The sequence below is a fragment of the Phyllobates terribilis genome, unplaced genomic scaffold (genome assembly GCF_046119375.1).
Source record: "Phyllobates terribilis strain yellow unplaced genomic scaffold, ASM4611937v1 Scaffold_7__3_contigs__length_470593459, whole genome shotgun sequence".
NCBI classification, from domain to species: Eukaryota; Metazoa; Chordata; class Amphibia; order Anura; family Dendrobatidae; genus Phyllobates; species Phyllobates terribilis.
The window spans coordinates 362,068,341-362,093,843 of NW_027362767.1; the positions used below are offsets into that span (position 1 = coordinate 362,068,341).

The 25,503-nt window shown below is 43.7% G+C and overlaps 1 protein-coding gene across 1 annotated transcript in view; it reads left to right on the forward strand.

Annotated features, from left to right (window-relative positions):
* Positions 1-25,503, forward strand: part of FRMD7 (FERM domain containing 7) — an 85,546-nt gene that overhangs the window by 25,945 nt on the left and 34,098 nt on the right. The window contains exons 3-7 of the mRNA XM_073641332.1: positions 6,227-6,269; positions 8,694-8,772; positions 9,333-9,430; positions 10,722-10,836; positions 12,847-12,994. Coding sequence (XP_073497433.1) covers positions 6,227-6,269; positions 8,694-8,772; positions 9,333-9,430; positions 10,722-10,836; positions 12,847-12,994 — 483 coding nt within the window. The remainder of the gene's footprint in view (positions 1-6,226; positions 6,270-8,693; positions 8,773-9,332; positions 9,431-10,721; positions 10,837-12,846; positions 12,995-25,503) is intronic.

Below are 25,503 nucleotides of genomic sequence, written 5' to 3' on the forward strand. Positions count from 1 at the left end.
TGCAGAAAAAGGGAAGCTAAAGACATAGAGAAAAACAGGAAACAGGCTAGGAGAGTGTTCAGACAGGAACTGAGTGTACAGACAGAAACTGACACTGCAGCGAGATACAGGAGCGAGTCTGGGTATGCGGCCCCCAGAAAAGGCGGAGCGAACAGGCTAGGAGCGTGTTGAAATACAACCTCCAGGAAGGCGGACAGACAGGCAAGAAAACACAGACAACAGGTCTAGGTATGCGGCTCCTAGAAGGCAGGACGAACAGGCTAGGATACAGTTCAGACAGGAACTGCTACTGAAAGAGATACAGGAGCCAGTCTGGGAATACAGTCCCCAGAGTGGTGGAAACAGACAAGAACAGAACAGGACCTGGCACATTCAGAGTATGGAGGCACACTGAATGAAAACGTTGCTCAGGCATCAGCTTCCAGGTGAAGCTGGTTTAAATATCCAGTGACTGACAGCAATAGGCTGAGGACGCATTAGGGGTGTGCCCACAGCAGCTACAAGAAACAGGAAGTGACCGGGCCGCCACCCTAAGCAGTCAGAACAGAGACAAACAGACAGCATGGAAAGAAGCCAGGCTAGCAGACTGGAGTGATGAACAATTTTGCGATCTTGCATAGTGGGAGATGGTGCCCTATGCAAGAATGCCGCCAGGTATGTTACAGATACCCAATAATTTAAAGGCACAGAGGAATCACGGAGGACGCTGGTACGGTCGGCAAGGTACTCCCTCACCATCTTTTGAAACTTTCCACTCCTTGTGAGAGTACCCCGCGCCTCAGGGCCTGTAAGCTGGGCGGGTCTCAGAAAACTGTCCCAGAATGTTGACAGTGTTCCCCTGCCTCTGCTGGATTGGAGTTGCGTCTCTCTCGCCTGTACGCCTTGGTTGGGCAACAAACTGTGGCCTCTGCCGCTAGCGTGTTCAGATGGGAATTTTTTTAACAGTTCTGCATCAAGGGCCTTCTGGTACTGCCCCATTTTTGTAGACCTCTCCACCTCAGGAATAAGAGCGTGAAAGTTCTCCTTGTAGCGGGGGTCTAAAAGTGTCACCAACCAGTAATGACTGTCACCCAACATTTTGACAACGCGAGGGTCACGGTTAAGGCAGCGTAACATAAAGTCAGCCATGCGTGCCAGACTGGTAATGGGCAAGACTTCCGTGTCCTCACCAAGATGACGACTGACCATGCTCTCCTCCTCCTCCCCCCTGTCCTCAGGCCACCCACGCTGAACCGACGGTATGACAGTTGTACAGGTACTACCGTCTACAGCGCATGATACCAGCTCCTGTTCTTCCTCCTCCTCCTCCTCCCCTCCCTCATTGTCCCCCAATGCACGTTGGGATGAGATGAGGCTGGGCTGTGTGTAATCGCCCGCTACGGCTTCTTGATCCATCTCATCATACTCTGGCTGCAATGCCTCCTCTTTAATTCTCTGCAGAGAGCGTTGCAAAAGACAGACAAGTGGGATGCTGACTCTAATGATGGCGTCATCGCCACTCACCATCTTGGTGGACTCCTCAAAGTTTGTCAGGATGGTACATATGTCAGACATCCAGGTCCACTCCTGAGGTCTTATGTGTGGAGTCTGACCTGAATATCGACGGCCTTGTTGCAGCTGGTACTCCACAACTTCTGCTCACAAATCCTTTGCAACATGCGGAGGGTAGAGTTCCAACGTGTGGGGACATCACACACCAGTCGGTGTGCCGGAAGCTGCAAACACTGCTGCAACACAGCAAGGGCGGCGGAAGCTGTAGCCGACTTGCGAAAATGAGCTAACAGGCGGCGTACTTTGACGAGCAGATCTGGCTACTCGGGGTACGATTTAAGAAACTGCAGAACCACGAGGTTAAGCACATAAGCCAGGCATGGTACGTGTGTGATCTCGCCTCGCCTCAGAGCCGCCACCAGGTTACAGCCATTGTCATACCCGACCATGCCTGGATGTAGGTTCAGCGGTCTCAGCCACAGATCTGCCTGCTCTTTCACAGCTGTCCACAACTCACAATCAGTGTGAGGTTTATCACCTAAGCTTATGAGTTTCAGCACAGCCTGTTGCTGCTTGGCTGAGGCAGTACTGCAGTGCTTCCAGCTTGTAACTGATGTGGTGATATATGAGATGGAGGCTGAACATGAGGAGGAGGAGGATGATGCGCAGGAGCTGTACACTGTGGGGGCAACTCTGACTGACATAGGGCCCGCAATCCTCAGTGTGGGGAGGATGTGTTCTGTCCCAAGGTCCGACTGGGTCCCGGCTTCCGCTATGTTTACCCAGTGTGCCGTCAGGGAGATGTACCGTCCCTGGCCACAAGCACTTGTCCACGTGTCCGGCAAGCAGGTTGATAACACCCAGATTTGAACCATGGAAGAGGAAAAACACAGTTCTAGTTCTCTGGCCTACACCAGACTCTTTTAAACAGATATATTTGTGTCTGAACAGTCAGCGAGACACTGAAAATGTTTTTTTATGGAAAAAAGGCAAGCAGGTTGATAACACCCAGATTTGAACCGTGGAAGAGGAAAAACACAGTTCTAGTTCTCTGGCCTACACCAGACTCTTTTAAACAGATATATTGGTGTCTGAACAGTCAGCGAGACACTGAAAATGTTTTTTTTTATGGAAAAAAGACAAAAAAGTGGATAACACAGAGATTTGAACCGTGGAACTGCAAAACCACAGTTATAATTTCCTGGTGTATTCCAGACTTGTTAAAATAGATATATTTGTGTCTAAACAGTCAGCGACACACTCAAACTGTTTTTTTTTTATGGAAAAAAGGCAAGCAGGTTGATAACACCCAGATTTGAACCGTGGAAGAGGAAAACCACAGTTCTAGTTATCTGGCCTACACCAGACTCTTTTAAACAGATATATTTGTGTCTGAACACTCACAGACACACTCAAATTTTTTTTTTGGGGGGGGGGGGATACCAAAGGTTAATAAGACGGGTATTTGTACAGTCTGACTGAGGGGAAAAAAAAAAAACAGGATTTAGATGAAAAAAAAAAGGATTTTTCCTGGCCCCTGAGACCTGGGGATAAGTCTAGCAATTTGACCAGCAGGAGCACACAGGAGTGTAATGCAGTGTTTGTTGGTATAACCACTGCGTCTCCTATACAGCCTGCCTGCCTGATATCTGGGATGGATATTAGTCCTGAGAAGGACTGTTTGTTTGATTTTGCAGGCTTTAGAGTCCCCACATTAACTATTTCAGAGTATAAATCTCTCCCTACACTCTCTGATCCGGAGCGACTGTGTCCAAGATGGCGGCGTCCGGTTTTAAATACTCGAGGTGACGCTGTGCGGCCAGCCAATCACTGTAATGCCCACAAACAACATGACTGCGGCTTTACAGTGACTGGCTGGCAATCCCTGCATGTTCATTGGCTCTGTAAAGAGCGCCAAACGTGCAGGGTGGAGACCCGAGCTCCCGCCCGAGTAACCCGGAAATGCTCGGTGCTCGCCGAACATCCCGAGTAGTGAGATGCTCGGGCGAGTACTGAGCAGTGTCGAGCATGCTCGCTCAACACCAGTAATGATGTATGCAATGTATGTTAGCTGGTTCAGTACAGTTGAGGATACAGTCTGTACCAGTCACACAGTGGCTTGCGTAAGTATTCACCCCCTTTGGCATTTTTTGTGTATTGCTACCTCGCAACCTGGAATTTCACTGTTTTCTTTTTTGAGGGTTTGCATCAGTTCATGTAAAGAACATGCCTACAACTGTGAATACTTTTTTTGTGAAGCAAATAACAAATAGGACAAAATAACTGAAAACTTCAGTGTACATAACTTTTCACCCCCTAAAGTCAGTACTTTGTAGAGCCTCTTTTTGTGGCAATTACATCTGCAAGTCGCTTTGAATAACTCTCAATGAGCTTTCCACATCTTGCCACTGGGATTTTTGCCCATTCCTCATGGCAAAACTTCTACAGCTCCTTCAAGCTAGACGGTTTCCTCAGGTGAACAGCAATTTTCAAGTCTGACCACAGATTCTCAATTGGATTAAGATCTGGGCTTTGACTAGACCATTCCAAAACAGTTACACATTTCCTGTTAAACCACTTGAGTATTGCTTTAGCAGTATGCTTTGGGTAATTTTTTTGTTGGAAGGTGAACCTCTATCTCAGTCTCAAATCACTGACCGTATAAAGAAGTAGTATAGTCGACACTCCGCAGTCCTTGGTGGAGCAATCGGAAAATAAATCACAAATAGAAAAGACGGGTCCCGGCACTCACGGGTACGAAGTCAGTTCATTTATTCCACATATAGGAGAGTAACAAAATGTTTCAGCCCCTCATGGGCTTTTGTCAATTGTGGAAAACAAGATAACTTTCACATATATATAGGGAAACTCAAGGAAATGACATCACAGAAAAATAAAAATCTACAATAAAATATTTCAAAACAATCAAACAAAATCAATAAAACAAAATATATATAAAAATAACATCTTCCCATGCTGACAATACCGTTGTAATTAAATATTATATTCAGAGGTAGATCTAATAATTCCTCCATAAACTTTATCCTGCATGTCATATATGCCCCTGTATTAAATCATCCTCACCTCTCGGTATATAAATGAACATGTAAATTTTGTCATATACATACACCATTCTAAATATTCTTTTTTTACAATTTTTTTTTAAATTTAGTTTATATTTTTTATTCATTTTTCTAATGCTCACTAAATTACCCCTTATAAATACCAAAATCTCATATGCAAAGTAAATATAGCGCTAATTATATTGGTGTCAACCCTATACAAAATAGGTTCACCCCCTATATGTCACTTTATCAAAAGAAGCTAGGTGTGCTGTGTACATATGTAATCATTATCAAAAAGATACAGGGTGATCATCAATAATTAATGTCACATCATATTATATTATTAAATATCTCCACACTATATGTTACTGCCCCTTTACACTGTTACGCTTCTCACACTATACAAAATTGGCCAATATGATGTGATATTACTTATTGATGATCACCCTATATCTTTTTGAGAATGATATCTGCTGATATGAACTATATATAGCAGATAGTAGGCAATTATCTTCAAGGACGTTTCTTTAAACACAAGCGACATGAGCGCACACATCTCCTTCTTCCCTGAAAACACTCTCCTATTCCCTTACTAACTCTACCCATAAAGTAGGTCCTGTCTCTGGTACTGGTGGCTGGACATAATCTTTCACTGCATGCTCCTCAGCATTCAGTAGTGAACACTCTGTGTGCATGTTCACAGAGCAAGAAGAAATTAATGGGCTGGTGGCCATAAAAATACAGCTGCCGGCCCAAGCTTAGCAGTCCCCGGGAATCTGCCCAAGGGCTAGATAAAATGTCATCGAGAGCCATAAGTGGCCCAGGGGCTTGAGGTTCCCCACCCCTGCTGTAGATGCTAAGTAGCTACAGTGATATACATATTTTCTTCCTTTTGCTTCCTTTTACTTTTGCCTTCCGTTACCTCTCTGACGAAAACTCCGTACCGTCCTGCTAGGCTTCCTGCCCCTGGCCCCGGTATTCTTTCTCTCACCTTCTCTGTTCCGACTTCGGATTGCTATTTACTTCTCTTCTCTGCTAGCTCTTCTCTTACAGGCGCTTATTATCTGCTCAGAGGACCCTGCCCCCGAGGGCTCAAATCTACAAGATATTAATATATTTCTCATATATAACCAACCATTCTGCAGCATCTCTTTTATACCCCTACATTGCACTGTTTCTCAATTATTTCTACTGAATTTGACAACTAGGCCTTAGAATTCCCCTTTTAGGCCTCATTCAGATGTCAGTTTTTCACATACATGTCCGTGTATTTTTGAAGACTAAGTGGTTCGCACAAAATCATGGAGACATGTCCAATTGTGACCTCAGTCACAGATTAAATTCTCCAATCCAAGCCTATGGGGCCATGAAAAAAATTAAATAGCTCTCGGATGCCATCTGTGTCCTGTCCGTTTTTCTAGGAACAGATTGAGAAACCACATTTAAAAAAAGACGAGAAAAACTGATGAAATTCTGATGGTAAAAACTGATACCCCGAGGAAACGCTGATTAAGTTCAGAGACAAAGCTTGTACCGTTTTTTATGAAAAAAGCAATGATGTCTGAATGAGACACTGCTAGGACGGACTTGACACTTTACTCCGAGTGAATATTAGAGGTTATGTAGGTAAAATACATGTATAAATTCAGCTTGGTCTTTTGACATTACAGGTTTGGCTTGGACTTCTTAAACCAATAACCAAGCAAGTGAAAAGTAAGTGCTAATACTGTATTGTATAAATGTGGCGATAGTGTAACATAAGGCTGTGATTATATCATATAGGCATCATATGCTGCAACTGTGTTCTACTATTTAATTATTATGCTTTGCTTATATAGCGCCATTAATTCCACAGCTCTTGACAGACAACATCATTGGGGCTCACAATCTAGATCCCCTATCAGTATGTCTTTGGAGTGTGGGAGGAAACCGGAGAACCGGGAGGAAACCCACGCAAACACGGGGAGAACATACAAACTCCTTGCAGATGTTGTTCTTGGTGGGATTTGAACCCAGGACCCTAGTACTGCAAAACAACAGTGCTAACCACTGAGCCACTATCCTACAACTAGAGATGGGCATATGGATTTGCAGGACTCTGGTTCACCATCCAGGTCAGTAGGTTCTGGCCACTGGACGTCAGCTCTGTGATTCTCTTACTTTCCCGGATCTCCAGTGCAGCTTTTGATTTGCTGGGTTGGCGAGACATCATCTATACATCACGCCGCTTTAACCGGAGTCCCACGAATTGTTCTGCCCATCTCTACCTACAACCATAAAGATAAAAGGAGAAGCATTTAGGGGCGAGGGGGAGGGTTAGAGCTGTTCATGGTGGTAACATAGATGAATCCATTGCTGTGATTAGAAACCATTGGGTGCCGTACCTGCTGGTGATTGCAGCAGACAGAGAAAAATAAACGAGGGTAGTTTCCGGCACAAACAACTGGATAAAAAAAATGTACGTTTATTGAATCAATTGAAAAAAAGTCTATTAAAAGTTAAAAACCTCAACACCTATCATAATGATAAAAGGCTTGTCCAGGACTGAACCCTTGACATCCTACTGTATATGTAGGATAGGCCATCAATATGAGATTGCGGGGTCCAAAACCCAACACCCCAGTCAATCAGCGGCCAGAACTAAGCAACGTATGCGACGAAGTGCCGCAGTCCCGTACATTGCTTACTGGCTTGTACTATATACTGTTGTAGTGCAGTACTCATAATTAAAAGTATATCTACTGAGCCCCCACCATTCCTCAGCACTACTGCCGTACAGTCTCTTCGCTTCCTCTTCCAGCGGGGGGACGTCACACGGCTGTGTCTAGCCCAGGGGGGATATATGGGGGAGACTCGGTACCCGGGCCTTTACCTCCTTGTGATGTCGCGGCAGTCGGCTCCCGGGCCCGTCCTCTGGGTCACTCTTTAAAAGGGGTTTTAGTGTTTTTGTTAACAGTTTGTCTCGTGACGCCACCTGTGGTTTCCGGTAATGGTTACCAGCGCTGCTGCAGACCTCCGGGGGTGATGGCATGGCAGCTGGGATGTTTCTGCTCCCCACAGACGGAGCAGGCCCCCGGGGCAGGATTGATGGATGGGATGCAAGTGAGAGATGGCCCGGTCGGGTCAGGGGTAATGACGGACATGCACACAGGGGATTCGCTTCAGTACCTTTACTGGTGTAATGGCAGGTATGGTCCAAGGTACTTGCTAGGAAGGGTGCACTTCAGGACTCTCCCCAGTGAGCGGGTATAAGGCCTCCTTGATCCTTTTCTTCCCCTCTCTAAGCTTCTGGCCTGCCTGGAACTTGGCCTAGCTTCTATGTTGTGTTGCTCTCTCACCTGACCGCTTGGTAGTAGGACTTTTCCTTGGCAACCACTATCCCTGGACGCCGGGGCCTTCGTGGTTCCTAGTCCTGTTATTGATGGTAGCTTCAGGATGACCAGGGGTCTGGAAGCCTCCTGGTATGCCGGTTGTCCCTACTGGGTGTAGAGAACCCCGTAGGCGCGGACCCGGTGTCCAGCTAGTATCTTGGGGTGAGCCTGTGATGCTCCTCTGCCCCATTACCTCCTCTTTCCTTGCCTCGGCCACACTTGGGGCCTTCAACACACACAGCAGCTCACGTGCTGCTTCTTCACTGGTCTAAGTGTCAGCACACTGTTCAACTACCTAACTCCACCCTCCGTATATATATCCCTAACAGGGCTCCCTCTGGTGGTATGAGGTAGAAGGGTGGAGGTGTCTATGTGTAGTGAGGGTCTCTTGTGGAGAAGTCCGTCCATGCACCCTTTTGAGTCCTGTGGCACCTGTGGGTAGCAGGGTGCGACAGCTGCAACTGTCATAATCCATCCAAGAAGGAAGTTATGGTCTCCTAGCTCTCTCTTATGGCTCAGATGTAACCTGTGTCTGGACGTGAGACAACTGACTGCAGCAGGAGCCCCCCTCTGCTTTATCTGCAATAACTAATATTAAGACCTGCTTCTTGCTTGAGATCAACATATTTTCTATTTTCCAATAAAAAAGGCCATTATGGGGCTATAAATAGGTTGCAGTTTTGGAATTACACTGGGTTAAAAGTAATGTTATATGTTTTGTGTGTATTTCTATATAAATAATGTATTATTTTCTTCATTTTTTTAGACCCTAAAGAAACTATTTTCAAATTCCTGGTGAAATTCTTCCCAGTGGACCCCGGACAGCTGCGAGGAGAGCTCACAAGGTTATCATTCCTTCATTCTGTGAATTCCATCCAATATATCGAGATATAAGTGATAGATGTAACAGATTCCTATGTGATGAAAAGTTCAGCTCATGTTAACCCCTCAAAGGACATAGAAATCTTTTGAATCCAGGACCCACAAAGCAACAGTGCTAACCACTGAGCCACTCTGCTGCCCACACTTCTTTTTCAAACATTTTTTGAACATATGTCCCCCATAAGGTCACAAAAGACCTCTGAGGAACATCCCCTCTCTCTCCCTTTTTTATTTTTTAAGTTTCCCCCTGTAACTGGAGCATCCATAGGAACCCAAGTTACAGATGAACCCAGCTGTGGCAGATCAGTCACCGGCAGAGCTGATCTGGGTGTGCTTAGTCCTAGCAGCTCTGCACCTGCCATATCAGGAGGCATATATCATATGAGTTTGGGCTAGAATACAGGAGGTGTGGAGTGATTGGATTGCCAGTAATACAGTATTGTTATATTTGTGCTGCCAAACCTTGCATCCGCTACATCCAAACACTAAAATCATATGTATACTAATATTTCAACATTTGCAGGTATCTCTTTGCTCTACAAATAAAAAAGGATTTGGCATATGGGAAATTGTCTTGCAATGATAACAGCGGTGCCTTAATGACTTCATATGTACTTCAGGGTAAGTAAAATACTTGTTCTTTATAGAGTATATCCAAATATGAATATTACACGTGTCTGTCAAATTAAAAATCAAGACCTGTCACCTGTGGCATATGTCCGACAGAAACAGGCACATTACTGCCAAAGTGTCTTAGGAGAGCCCCAGTAAGGGCGAACATACCATTGGTGCAACCTGTGCTTCCACAGGGGCCCAAGAGGTAAGGGGCCACTACCACCTCCAATGCAGGTGGAATTGTGCATTATGATGAGTTATTGGGCAGCAAAGGGCCCATTTACTATTCTTGCACAGGGGCCCTTTTCTGTCTGTGTCCACCAGTGGTGCTCAGCATTGAACTCCTTGACTACCTGCAGCTATCCATAGGGGGAGCTACTTGAATGCAGAGCTACCCAGTCCCTCTGAGTTCTGTATTAGGTATATAATCCTGTATGTTGTTCGCTCCACCTAGTGGTGGCTTTGTTCCTATTTAAGTGGATACATTTTTTCACTTCTAAACTGTTTTAGTTTTGTAACCTCTATTAATCACAGTACATAGGCTACAGAATGAGTTAACTGTGAACTCATCAGCAGGCTGCTCTGAAAGAGTATAAGTCTTATCTATCTTCAGTACTCTTCTGGTTTATGTGCAGATCAAAGTTCATCTCAGAACAAGCGCACTGAAGGGTTTACAGTTAACTCATTCTTCAGTCTGATATGTACAGTGATACACAGCCAAACAGTTAACACATTTTAATAAAATCACATTGCAAATATGATTTTTAGGCAAAATACATACAGTGAGGAATGATCTGCACTCCACATTGAGTGTGTGACGAGGAGTATGCTCTGCCATAAATCTGAATAAATGTTCAACTTGATTTTTGACCAAACCTAGAAATTGGACACACTTTTAGCCATCTTCTAGCCATCAGATTGAGCTCTTAGGTCACGGCCCCACTATCAGTATTCGGTCAGTATTTTTTTCTCAGGAGTGGGAGCCAAAACCAGAAGTGGGTGATAAATGCAGAATTGGTGACTTGTTTCTATTATACCTTTTCTCTGATTGTTCCTCACCTGGTTTTTGCTCCCACTCCTGAGAAAAATTACTGACTAAATACTGACCGAATACTGATAGTGGGGCCGTGGCCTTAGAATGGTGAACCTGCAAACAAAGTTGCAGTCCATCCATCGTAGCATGATCACCTATCTATACATATTAATACTGTTGCACTGTATAACGAAAAGCGCTGTTAGAGTAAACAATAAATGATATGGAGAATTAAAACGATCTACTATTTTGTTTATATTGTAGCCGAATTGGGTGATTATGAGGAAGAGACAGCCAGAAAACATGTGGAACAGAATCAGTACTTGCCAAATCAGGAATATCTGGACAACAAGATCCTCAAGTATTACCAGCGACACGTGTAAGGAACTTTTTTAAAAGGGGCTGTCATATGAAAATGACCTATTGTTTAAATTAGGTTTTTGCGTTAATTATATATGGGGTTTTTTAACATTTGGCAAAGGTTTTTTTCGCTAAAATCACAATCTTTATTAAAAAATAAAAATGAGAAATCTTGTAATTTTTTACACTGGTCACTGTTTTTTTTTTTTAGACTCTTAACTTCCTGTTGTTTCAGGAAACAACACATGTAAATAGTTACAATGAACAGACTCTGACCCTATCTTTTGACGTGTGTAATGAGCGTGTGCAAATGTCATTTTGAAGGGAGGGGGAGCAGGGTCAGTTGTGATATTTCCAATTGTGAATTCTGTATCTTGACCACATATAGAAGTGCAAACTTTCATTATTATTCTGGCTCTGATGATAAAAATCCTGCTGAAAACTTTCCCTGAAAGGACAGAAAGTATGTGCCTAAAAAAGCCCCAAAGGCAAGTGAGAAAAATTACAAGAGGTATTGCGGACATATTATTTTGGAAAGTTAACGTTCTGTTTTATGTAAAGTTCAGCTGGGCGTTACAAGACATTCAACCTCATGCAGGGGAAGAAGTACACCTCCCACAGAGATACATTTTTAGGACATGGCCCCGCTATCAGTATTTGGTCAGTATTCGGTCAGTATTTTTTCTCAGGAGTGGGAGCCAAAACCAGGAGTGGGTGATAAATGCTGAATTGGTGACTTGTTTCTATTGTACCTTTTCTCTGATTGTTCCTCACCTGGTTTTGGCTCCCACTCCTGAGAAAAAATACTGATCGAATACTGGTAGTGGGGCTGTGGCCTAAGAGTATAACTTACTGATTGTTGGGTGTCTGACCGCTGGGACCCCCAGTGATATCAAAAAGTGTGCTCAAGGACCTGAAAACCAGACTCTGCAGAGCCTTCTTGAATGGAGCTGAGGTGCTCATGCTCTACCTTCACTGTCCATTGGACTGCTGGACATGCCTCGAGCAGCTCGAAGCTATTTTGGGCAGCGTCATAGTTAATGAATGGGCCGGATGTTGAACATGTCACCTCCACTCCATTATCAGCTTCCAAAGCCCCATTCTTGGAGTGGTCTCGTTCAAGTTTACTCCACCTTTTTAGTTGATTTACTTTAGCATATTGCATGTTAGGATCTCGCCCTATTCGGACAAGCCACACCCCAGTTCAGCGAGTTCACTTTTCCTTATCGGACAAGATGCAGAATGTGTCTAAAGCACATAAAAAATATGGCTTAAGTCTGCAACAAATTAAGCCTGAATTCCGGCACACTTAGCTTAATAAATTTCCCCCAATGTCTCTCTTGAAGGGATTGTCCGCGATTTTATCATTGATGGCCAATCCTCAGGATAGGTCATCAATGTCTTATCGGTGGGAGGTGCAACACCCTGCACCTCTCCCCAATCAGCTGATACCGGTGCTGGCGGCGGCAGCGGGAACTGCACAGCTCCGTCGACTCTATAGTGGCCGCGGCCTAGTACTGCACATCCACACTCGATTCAAATCAATAGGGGGCAAATGTGCAGTACCCGGCCACAGCCACTATGCCGGCAAGAAGTTCTAGCCGACACCGGGAACAGTTGAGTGTTGGGGTTACACCACTCAGAAATTGGTGACCTATCATAAGGAATTTGGCCATCAATGTCAAAGTCTCAGACAACCCCTTTAAAGCAATTATCACCTGGAAATTATACTACAATGCTCTTAGATTGATGTGGCTTACATTCGAAAACTGTATAATCATTATGATCTGAATACTGACTTATCGAATATTTATGCACATCCTGCAGAATTAAATTAGATACATGGAGAGAATGGAAATAGTCAGATGCTTTTTTTGGACTAATGACCCATCAGATATCAAAGATGGTCTTGTGTTAATAGCACTCCAAACATCCCTTGCCGTCACCTATGTAGTAGTGAATAATCACACATCCATATACCGTCTCCTCTTCTATGCGGCTCTATCACAGTCTTCTCTCTGTATTACAGGGGGAAATCTCCAGCAGAATCAGACATGCAGCTGCTGGACATAGCACGAAAGTTGGACATGTTTGGAATACGACCGCACCAGGCTATTGATGGAGAGAACATGCAAATCAACCTTGCGGTGGCTCATATGGGTGTTCTGGTTTTACGGGTCAGTAATAAAAAAAAAAAAAAAAAAAACAATCACATGCAAGAAGTGCCATGTTAAACTGAAAAAAAAAGAGAGACGTCCTTTTTCATTTCTAAGTTTGTTTGTTTTTTTATGTGGATTCCAAAAATTCCTGGGAAGCAGCGAGTCATCTCCACATGAGATTCCATAGCGTTCACCTGTGTGTTTAGTTTTCCTGTTGTACTTGTTTAGGGAGAAGTCTGTGCACTAATCTGGCGCACGCAACATCTTCAGATGCAAAAAGATTGAAAGCTGTGGGTTCAGATACTGCCACCTTCATTGTGAATTTGTTTTGTGGGAAAAGATCAAATGCTTTAAAGGGCTTGTCCAACTTTAGGAACAAGATGGACATTTTTTTTGTTTTACTGAATTGCATGTATTTGGGGCTAGAAAGCATTTTTGCAATTGAGTTAATTAAAAATCTTCGCTTCTACAGTCTCTTTTTTTCCCCCTGCACATTCAATTTTGATGTGGTTTGTAGTAAATCAAGAAAAAAAAAACAAAAATAAAACAGATAAGGTCTGCAAACTGTCCTGTAAGACTGTCAGAACGAGCTCACCCTGGTCTACAAACTCTCCTGTAAGACTGTCAGAACGAGCTCACCCTGGTCTACAAACTATCCTGTAAGACTGTCAGAACGAGCTCACCCTGGTCTACAAACTCTCCTGTAAGACTGTCAGAACGAGCTCACCCAGGTCTACAAACTCTCCTGTAAGACTGTCAGAACGAGCTCACCCTGGTCTACAAACTCTCCTGTAAGACTGTCAGAACGAGCTCACCCAGGTCTACAAACTCTCCTGTAAGACTGTCAGAACGAGCTCACCCAGGTCTACAAACTCTCCTGTAAGACTGTCAGAACGAGCTCACCCTGGTCTACAAACTCTCCTGTAAGACTGTCAGAACGAGCTCACCCAGGTCTACAAACTCTCCTGTAAGACTGTCAGAACGAGCTCACCCAGGTCTACAAACTCTCCTGTAAGACTGTCAGAACGAGCTCACCCTGGTCTACAAACTCTCCTGTAAGACTGTCAGAACGAGCTCACCCAGGTCTACAAACTCTCCTGTAAGACTGTCAGAACGAGCTCACCCTGGTCTACAAACTCTCCTGTAAGACTGTCAGAACGAGCTCACCCTGGTCTACAAACTCTCCTGTAAGACTGTCAGAACGAGCTCACCCCGGTCTGCAAACTCTCCTGTAAGACTGTCAGAACGAGCTCACCCTGGTCTACAAACTCTCCTGTAAGACTGTCAGAACGAGCTCACCCTGGTCTACAAACTCTCCTGTAAGACTGTCAGAACGAGCTCACCCCGGTCTGCAAACTCTCCTGTAAGACTGTCAGAACGAGCTCACCCAGGTCTACAAACTCTCCTGTAAGACTGTCAGAACGAGCTCACCCATGGATTCCCAGTTAACTCATCCTGCAACTAGTAATAGCCAGTTAAACACAGAAGTTATAGGAGGCAAACGGTGCACGATTTTTAATGAAGCCCAATTGTAAAAGATGAAAAAGAAAGGTTCCCAAAAGTGGACTACCTTTTTAAAGCTTAAAGGTGAGCGACAAATATCAGATCACTGTGTCTTGCTGGTGAAAAAAAAACCCTGACGCTCGCAATCACTTGCTTATAAAGAGAATTGATGTAAGACTTATTGGACCTTCTCACATTGCCGTGAATGAGCCCATTTGTACTTGGGCCTCCCCTATCACAATGTAATGTATGTTGGGCACACTACAGGGTGGGCCATTTATATGGATACACCTAAATTAAATGGGAATAGTTGGTGATATCAACTTCCTGTTTGTGGCACATTAGTATATAGGAGGGGGAAAACTTTTCCAGATGGGCGGTGACTAGTGATGAGCGAGTATGTTCTGTTAACCCTTTTGTCGAGTATGCTCGGGCGAGCACCGAGTAGTTACAGCTGCTCGGTGTTATGTTTAAATCACTCCCGTGTGCATGATTTGCGACTTTTTGACAGCTTTAATACATGTGAGGCATACGTAAGAACTAGACATTCCTCACATGTAATAAAGCTGTCAAACAGTTGCAAATCATGCCCACGGGAGCGATTCAACCATATCACCGAGCAGCTGTAACTACTCGGTGCTCGCCCGAGCATACTCAGCGAAAGGGTTAACAGAACATACTCGCTCATCACTAGTGGTGACTAGGGTGGCAATTTTGAAGTCGGCCATTTTGGATCCAACTTTATTTTTTTCAATGGGAAGAGGGTCATGTGACACATCAAACTTATTGAGAATTTCATAAGAAAAACAACGTAACTTTATTCTTTCATGAGTTTTTTACAAATTTATGACTACTTATAAAATGTGTTCAAAGTGCTGCCCATTGTGTTGGATTGTCAATGCAACCCTCTTCTCCCACTCTTGACACACTGATAGCAACACCGCAGAAGAAATGCTAGCAAAGGCTTCCAGTATCCGTTGTTTCAGATGCTGCACATCTCGTATCTTGATGGTATGGTGTGGTATATGGGGTACAAAGATAGTGGGACCATTCTTCATCAATGGAAACCTCAATGCCACTGGATATATGAAATTGCTACATGATGATGTGTTGCCCTCTTTATGCACTGAAGATGGCATGTTCCTTGAGTTTTTCCAACAAGATGGTGCACCTCCACAATATGGGTGTGAGGTCCGAGCATTCCTACATGAACAGCTTCCTCGAAAGTGGATTGGTCGTCGTGGGCCAGTTGAATGGCCACCAAGGTCTCCCGATCTGACCCCCTTAGACTTTTATCTTTTGGGTCATCTGAAGGCAATAGTCTATGCTGTGAAGATGCGAGATGTGCAGCATCTGAAACAACGGATACTGGAAGCCTATGCTAGCATTTCTTCTGCGGTGTTGCAATCAGTGTGTCAAGAGTGGGAGAAGAGGGTTGCATTGACAATCCAACACAATGGGCAGCACTTTGAACACATTTTATAAGTAACATAGTAACATAGTTTTTAAGGTTGAAGGAAGACTAAGACTATGTGCCCACGATGCAGAAATGAAGCAGAAAATTTCTGCAGCGTTGCTGCATCTCCCTTGCCAGAAAAAACGCATGAAGATTGTGCATTCGTTTTTCCTGCAGAATACACGCGTATTCACATGCATATTCACATGCGTTTATACATGCGTTTACGCATGCGGACTACAAGCACTTTCCAGGCGATAGCATCACTTGGAAAGTGCTTGACAACTAGGTCACACTATATAAATCCATGCAAACAGCATGGATTTATATAGTGTGACCGTAAAAAATAAAGCTATACTTACCGATCCCCGGCCGCGTGTGCTGCTGCGTGTGTTGTCGCGCTACTTCCGGGTTGCCGGCATATCGCGACGTCCTCTCAGGTCCTGGAAGATAAGGGCTGCCGGCCGGCCCGAGTGAAGGTAAATATAAACTTTATTTATTATTTTATTCTTTTTTTCACAGGTACAATGGTACCCAGGTCTGGATGAGAGTCTTCTCTCCTCCAGAACTGGGTACCATCCGCACATTGAAACGCATATAATCCGCGTGTACAAATGTACAGACACGGATTATATGCGTCTCAATGCAAGTCAATGCTGGCAATTCCGCTGCGCTTCCGCAAAATTAATGAACATGCTGCGGATTTTTGAGCGCCGCAGAGACGCTGCGGAATAATCCGCAGCATGTGCATTGACATTGCGGAATGCCATTGAGGACCATGTAGTGCGGATTACCAAGCGTTTTTGATGCTTTTCCGCTGCTTAAATTCCGCAGCAGAAACGCATGAAAAACGCATCGTGAGCACGCAGCCTAAGTCCATCTAGTTCAACCCATAGCCTAACATGTTGATCCAGAGGAAGGCAAAAAAAAACATGTGGCAAACACTAAGCTCCACATTGGGGAAAAAAATCCTTCCGGACTCCATACGACAATCAGACTAGTTCCCTGGATCAACGCCCTATCAACGAATCTAGTATATATAACCTGTAATATTATACTTTTCAAGAAAGGCATCCAGGCCCTTCTTAAATGTTAGAAGTGAATCACTTATTACAACATCATGCGGCAGAGAGTTCCATAGTCTCACTGCTCTTACAGTAAAGAATCCGCGTCTGTGATTATGATTAAACCTTCTTTCCTCCAGACGTAGAAGATGCCCCCTTGTCCCCGTCTCAGGCCTCAGAGTAAAAAGATCAGTAGACAGGTCTTTGTACTGTGCCCTCATATACTTGTACATAGTAATAAGATCACCCCTAAGCCTTCGTTTTTCCACAGTAAATAGCCCCAAGTGTAATAACCTGTCTTGGTATTGCAGACCCCCCAGTCCTCTAATAGCCTTGGTCGCTCTTCTCTGCACCCGCTCTAGTTCAGCCATGTCTTTCTTATACACCGGAGACCAGAACTGTACACAGTATTCTAAGTGTGGTCGCACTAGTAACTTGTATAGAGGTAAAATTATGTTCTCCTCATGAGCATCTATGCCTCTTTTAATGCATCCCATTATTTTATTTGCCTTTGCAGCAGCTGCCTGACACTGGCCACCAAAAGTGAGCTTGTCGTCCACAAATACACCCAGGTCTTTTTCAGTTACAGTTTTGCCCAGTGTTTTACAATTAAGCATATAATTATACATTTTATTTCCTCTGCCCAAGTGCATTACCTTACATTTATCCCCATTAAAGCTTATTTGCCATTTATCAGCCCAAGCTTCTAGTTTACATAGATCCTCCTGTAATATAAAATTGTCCTCCTCTGTATTGATTACCCTGCAGAGTTTAGTGTCATCTGCAAATATTGAAATACGACTCTGTATGCCCCCTACAAGGTCATTAATAAATATGTTAAAAAGAAGGGGGCCCAATACTGACCCCTGTGGTACCCCATTATTAACTGAGACCCAGTCTGAGTGTTTTCCATTAATAACTACCCTTTGTTTCCTATCACTGAGCCAATTCTTAACCCACATACATATATTTTCCCCTATCCCCATTGTTCTCATTTTATGTATCAACCTTTTGTGTGGAACCGTATCAAAAGCTTTTGAAAAGTCCATATACACAACATCCACTGCATTTCCTTGGTCCAGTCCGGAACTTGCCTCCTCATAACAGCTGATCAGATTAGTTTGACAGGAACGGTCCCTCGTAAACCCATGTTGATATTGGGTCATGAGGTTATTCTTCTTCAGATACTCTAGTATAGCATCTCTTAGGAAACCCTCCAGGATTTTACCCACAGTAGAGGTTAAGCTTATTGGCCTATAATTTCCAAGTTCAGTTTTTGTCCCCTTTTTGAATATTGGCAGCACATTTGCTATACGCCAGTCCTGTGGTACAGACCCTGTTATTATGGAATCTTTAAAGATTAAAAATAATGGTCTATCTATGACGTTACTTAATTCCTGCAGTACTCGCGGGTGTATCCCATCCGGGCCCGGGGATTTGTCAACTTTAGTGGTTTTTAGACGCCGCCGTACTTCCTGCTGGGTTAAGCAAGTGACATTTAATGGAGAATTTTTGTTATCACTAATCATGTTTTCTGTCATGCGATTTTCTTGTGTAAATACGGTTGAAAAAAAATCATTTAGCATATTGGCTTTTTCCTCATCCTCATCCACCATTTCACCCAGACTATTTTTAAGGGGGCCAACACTATCATTTTTTAGCTTTTTACTATTTATGTAGTTAAAGAATATTTTGGGATTATTTTTACTTTCTCTGGCTATAATTCTCTCTGTCTCAATCTTTGCTGCCTTGATTTGGTTTTTACAGAATTGATTTAATTTTCTGTATTTATTTAATGCCTCATCACTACCTACTTGCTTTAGTTCTCTAAATGCTTTCTTATTGCGCCCCTTACAGCTCTATTTAGCCATAGTGGTTTCCTCCTATTTCTAGCATGTTTATTCCCATAGGGTATATATTGTGCACAGGTCCTATTCAGGATGCTAATAAATGTCTCCCATTTGCTTTGTGTAGCTTTATGTCTCAGGATATCGTCCCAGTTTATTGCACTAAGATCATCTCTCATCCGTTCGAAATTTGCCTTTCTTAAGTTTTGTGTCCTTGTAACCCCTCTACTGCACATCTTATTAAAGAATACATGAAAACTTATTATTTTGTGATCACTATTACCCAAGTGACCCCCAACTCGTATATTTGATATGCAGTCTGGCCTGTTGGTTAATATTAGGTCTAGCAGTGCCCCCCTTCTTGTTGGGTCCTGAACCAGTTGTGAAAGGTAATTGTCTCTCATAGTTGTCAAAAACCTATTACCTTTGCTTGAACTACAGGTTTCTGTTCCCCAATGTATTTCAGGGTAGTTAAAGTCCCCCATAATAATGACTTCTCCTTGAGTCGCTGCTTCATCTATTTACTTTACGAGGATATTCTCCACTGCTTCCATTACTTTTGGAGACTTATAACAAAACCCTAATAGTAATTTATAATTTTTTCCCCCTCCCCTTATCTCCACCCACAGGGACTCTACATTTTCATTAGATTCACATATATTCTGCCGCAAGATGGGTTTTAAGGATGATTTTACATATAAACACACCACCCCCTCGCTTGTTTGTATGGTCATTTCTGAACAGACTATAGCCCTGTAAATTAACTGCCCAGTCATGGCTCTCATCCAGCCATGTCTCAGATATCCCTACCATGTCATAATCATTTTCCAACAAATTTAATTCTAATTCCTCCATTTTGTTGGTGAGGCTTCTGGCATTAGTGTACATGCATTTTATGTATCTCTCTGTACCTCTATTCCTTCTTACTATATTGACACTTCTAACCCCACCCCCAATTTCTTTATTTGTGCCCTGGTCACTATCTGCACTATCTTCCCCACCTACAAAATGAATACCCTCCCCCCAATCCCTAGTTTAAACACTCCTCCAACCTTCTAGCCATTTTCTCCCCCAGCACAGCTGCACCCTCCCCATTGAGGTGTAGCCCGTCCCTAGCGTAGCATCTGTAGCCAACTGAGAAGTCGGCCCAGTTCTCCAGGAACCCAAACCCCTCCTTCCTACACCAGTTCTTGAGCCACTTATTTATCTCCCTAATCTCCCGTTGCCTCTCTGGCGTGGTACAGGTAGTATTTCAGAGAATACCACCTTGGAGGTCCTTGCTTTAAGCTTGCAGCCTAATTCCCTGAAATCATCTTTAAGGACCTTCCACTTAACTCTAATTTTGTCATTTGTGCCAATGTGTACCATGACCGCTGCGTCCTCACCAGCCCCTCCCAGTAGTCAGTCAACCCGATCAGCGATGTGCCGGACTCGAGTGCCAGGTAGGCTGCACACAGTTCAACAATCCCTGTCTTGGTGACAGATTGCCCTATCTGTTCCCCTAATAATTGAGTCCCCCCACTACCAGCACCTGCCTGGCCTGCCTGCTCTCCTATTTCCCCCCTTACTGGAGCTGACACTCCTCCGGCTTTCAGAGGACATGCCTTGCTGCAGCAGTGCTACCCCTGTACCGACAACCCCCTCATCTGCCAACTTTGCAAACTTATTGGGGTGTGCCAGATCAGGACTAGACTCCCTGGCACTCTTCCCTCTACCTGTTATGATCTGCAACATGAACTAAGGAAAGAAAGGGGAAAGCTGTCCCTACAGTAAGACTAAGCTGAATCCCTACGATGTAGCGGGCTGCCTATTCCTAGTGAACAGACCCGCATTCATCCTCGGCTAGTCTGAACGAAGACCTATAGAATTAAGGGAGGGGTCCCTAAAAGGACTAAGGACTGGGACGAAAATGGGACACTTCCTAAACAGAAGTTGTTGCAGAACACAAAAGACAAACTGACAAAAAGTACTAGAGGTCCCAGAGAACCAAGCGAACTAGACAGAGAAAGGCACAGAAGCACCTGGCTAGAGAGACAGTCAAACACTGAAGTCCAGCAAAGCCAGAAGGGTGGACCTGGAATATATAGGCAGATGGTCACATGACCTCAAAACACAAGATAGAAAAAACTAACAGGAGGGTTCTAACAGTACCCCCTCTTTTATGAGGATCCTCCGGATCCTCCAAGCCCAGGCCTATCCGGAAACCTCCTGTGGAAAGCTTTAACAAGCCTAGGAGCAGAGACATCATCCGTCCTTACCCAGGAGTTGTCTTCGGGACCGAAACCCTTCCAGGAGACAAGCTACTGTAATCTCCCTCTATGCCATCTAGAATTCAAGATACGCGAAATCTCAAATTCGCCGTCTTCCACCATAGGAGGAACTGTGACAGTGGCGTCCTTATCAGATACGTCAGTCTTTTTCAACAAGGAAACATGAAACACAGGATTAATCTTCCAGGAAGTAGGGACATCCAACCTAACAGCAGACGGGTTAACAACCTGAAGCACTTTAAATGGACCCACAAACTTAGGACCCAGTTTTTTAGAGGGAATCCTCAACTGCAGGTTCCTCGAGGACAACCAAACCATGTCACCCACAGTAAAAAAAGCCTCTTTACGTTTCCTGTCAAAATACTTCTTGGACTTCTTGTTAGCCTCTTGAAGGTTGCAACGTACATTAGTCCAAACTCTCTCCAAATCACCGGAAAAATTCTCCTCCGGCACCGCCGACCCTAATTTGGAGAACGAACCAAAAGACTGATGTCTCCCAGTACAACAAAAAAAATGAGAACACCAAGCAGAGGAGGATGTATGATTGTTAAGAGCAGGCAGAAACTCAGACCACACCTCTTGATTGTCTGCCACAAAACAACGCAAAAACTGTTCAACATCCTGGTTCTTTCTTTCAGGATGATAACCAGACTAAAATGACAAATGGACTCCCAATCTGTCACAAAAAGCACGCCAAAAGCGAGCCACAAACTGAGGTCCTCTATCAGAAACAATATCTGTGGGAACGCCATGGAGTTTGACAATCTCCTTAACAAAAGTTGTTGCAGAACACAAAAGACAAACTGACAAAAAGTACTAGAGGTCCCAGAGGACCAAGCGAACTAGACAGAGAAAGGCACAGAAGCACCTGGCTAGAGAGACAGTCAAACAACACTGAAGTCCAGCAAAGCCAGAAGGGCGGAGCTGGAATATATAGGCAGATGGTCACGTGACCGCAAAACACAAGATAGAAAAAAACTAACAGGAGGGTTCTAACACTACCCCCCTTCAAACTGTCACCCAGCTAGATGCCTCACTGTCCTGCAGTTCCCTACTACTACCCTTCCAGTGGAAAACTTGTAAAAAAACTCATGAAAGAATAAAGTTATGTTAAAACTAAGCACAACATTGTTTTTCTTATGAAATTCTCAATAAGTTTGATGTGTCACATGACCCTCTTCCCATTGAAAAAAATAAAGTTGGATCCAAAATGGCCGACTTCAAAATGGCCACCATGGTCACCATCCATCTGGAAACGTTTTCCCCCTCCCATATACTAAAGTGTCACAAACAGGAAGTTGATATCACCAACCATTCCCATTTAATTTAGGTGTATCCATATAAATGGCCCACCCTGTAGTACCCTCTGCATAGTATCCATTGACTGGCAAGGAAGGAAATTATGGGTTTCATTCATTCCTTTCTGGTAAATTGAATCCGAGCTTTGTATGATCAGTAATGGTAACAAGGACAGTTTTACTGCAAGACAATTCTGATGAATGAGAAATAGAAAAACTTCGCAAAAGTTCTTTGCATGTTAGTCCTTGGAGAAAATGGGCTCCTCAGTGGCTTGGAAACAACTTCAAGAACATGTAGGACCAACAGTCCAGCACGTCCGTAAAATCCAAATTTTATTGTAGAGCAATCCATTAAAATGGTAATACACAGAGCGATTGATGGATGTGAAAGACAGTCCAACATGCGACGCGTTTCGAACTACACTGTTTCTTTGTATGTTAAGCTGTGGAAAATTGCATCCAAAATATTTAAAACCTTTAACATCAATACTGACCCAAAGCACTTGATGCAAAGTGATACAGACCCAGGTTAAACCTTAATTCACATAGATAAAAATGGTTGGGATGAAAAAAATAGCACAAAAATATGCTGCTAACCATCTAAACAAAAAACTAAAAAATAGATAATAAGGATGGGCACTGTAGTAGCACTGTAGACACAAATATCGACGTTACAAACATCATTGAAACAGGCACAATAAGTCGGGGCTGGGAATAGTAAGAACACTAAGTGATGCTCTGCCATAACCATGTTTGCCGGATGTTAGACTGCGCTTCATATGGGCACTGAACAATCTGTAGTAGATGGGCATAGGCTGCCATTGTTCTTGGAAGCGCGAGTCCAGGTTAGATAAGTTGCATAGAACGATGATCTGTAGTGAAAGTGAAAAGATAATTTCGTCTGCTCATTCGGCGGGTGGTGGCCAGCACGATTTTCTGTGAACAGGTTTTTGCTACCTAATCTGAGAGCATCACAGTGTAGGGGGAAGAGACCCTGATTTCAGTATTGGGTCATTAACTGGGCTGCTTAGTGTAGTTTTTATGAAATCACTGTTTTATCAGCAGGAGATGATCACTTAGATGACTACTAGAGGCTTGCTGCCAGGTAGTCCAGCCCTGCCCACATCACTGATTGGCTGCTTTCTACCTATGCATAATCAGTGGTGGGGACGGGGTTATACAGAGCTCAGCATTCAGAGAACTGCTAGATCTGCAGTGGATAAAAAGTGTTTTTTTTAATGAATGCCGTCACTTAACAACAGTCAGGATTTTATTGTGGCTGATATTTGTGCAGTTTTCATTACAAAAATGCAATTCACTCTGCCACTTTCCAGTTTGAGCTCATAAGGGAGTTTGTGTTCAGATTCAAAGCCTGCTACGTTTCTCATACAGAATTGTATCGCATGCTATGGTTAGTGTTCTTGCTATTCACAGACTCTACTTATTGTGTCTTTTACATCTTTGTCACTTTGATGTTTACGCGTCCCAGTGCTACTACAGTACCGATTTTTATCATGTATTTTTGAGTTTTGTGTTTATATGGTTAGCAGCATATTTTTGTGCTTTTATATCCCAACAATTTTTCCTTTGTGAATTAAGGGTTTACCAGGGATTATATTACCTTTCAACGGGTGCTTTTAAGTTATTATTGATGCTCCAAGGTTTTGAAATAGTATGAATGCCATTTGTATGCGATGCCATGACAAAGCACCAGTGTGGATCGAAACGCGTCAGGTGTTGAATTTGTTACCACATCATTCAATGGCTTTGTGTAATAACTTAATGGACTGATCAACAATACATTTTAGATTTTTCTCAATACCCCTTTTTCACATGTAAAGGGCCATGGAATTAATGGGGCTATAATAATAATAATAAATAATAATAATACTCAGGCACAATTCAAGTTCACTTATTTGCACAGATTTTCCTTAAGGCTAGGTGCCCACGATGCAGAAATGCTCCGGATTTTTCCTGAGCGTTTCTGCATCTCCCCTGGCAGAAAAAACGCATGCGGATTGTACATGCGTTTTTCCTGCCAGGGACATGCGGATGTGAAGCGTTCTTCACTTGCATTTCCGCATGCGGGTTGACAAGCGCTTTCCAAGTGATTTTAGCATCACTTGGAAAAGTACTTGTCAACTTGGTTACACTATATAAATCCATGCAACCGGCATGGATTTATATACTGTGACCGAAAGAATGGTAAAAAATAAAAAAATAAATCTATACTTACCTTCCGATGGCCCCCGCAGTCTTGCTTCGCTCCATCCTGGCTGCCGGCAGATCGCGGTACACGGAAGGACGTCACATGACTATGACGTCAGCGCAGGTCCTTCAGTCCACCGCGAAGTGCCGGCATGAAAGGACGAGTGCAGCGGGGGCCGCCAGAAGGTAAGTATATATTTATTTTTTATTTTATTCTTTTTTTCACAGGTTCTATGGTACCTGGGTCCGGAGGAGAGTCTCCTCTTCTCCAAACCCGGGTACCATCCGCACATTGGAATGCCTGCATTCCGCATGTCCTTATCTAGTGAAGCGGAATCCATGCATTCTAATGCAAGTCAATGGCGGCGAAAATACAGCACTTCCGCAAAATAATTGGTAGTGCTGTATTTTTTTCCGCAATGATAATCCGCAGCGGAAATTTCCGCAGCATGTGCACAGCACATGCGGATTATCATTGGGGAACATGGCAGGCCTTCTACCATGCATTTTTAAGCATTTCTGCAGCGTTTTTGCCGATGCGGAAATGCTTAAAAAACGCATTGTGGGCACACAGCCTAAAAATTTGATTTGCAGATAAGTTATTCTCCATGAAGTAAATGTCCTTATTATGTTCTGGAGTCTCTACAGACCCCAGAGTATAATAAACGTAAGATGTAAAAAATATGTATACTTATACTCACCTCTCAGGCCACTTCGCACCTCATAGTCACTTGTCCAGTCTTTGCCACACCTTCTGATCACCGCTATGAATGTTGAATCCCCGGATCTCCTCACGTAAGCTTGGGATGGTTTTGCGCAGCCGCGCACAAGTGATGACATTACTGCGTGCGCGGTATCCTTGCATGCGCAGACCCGTCCAG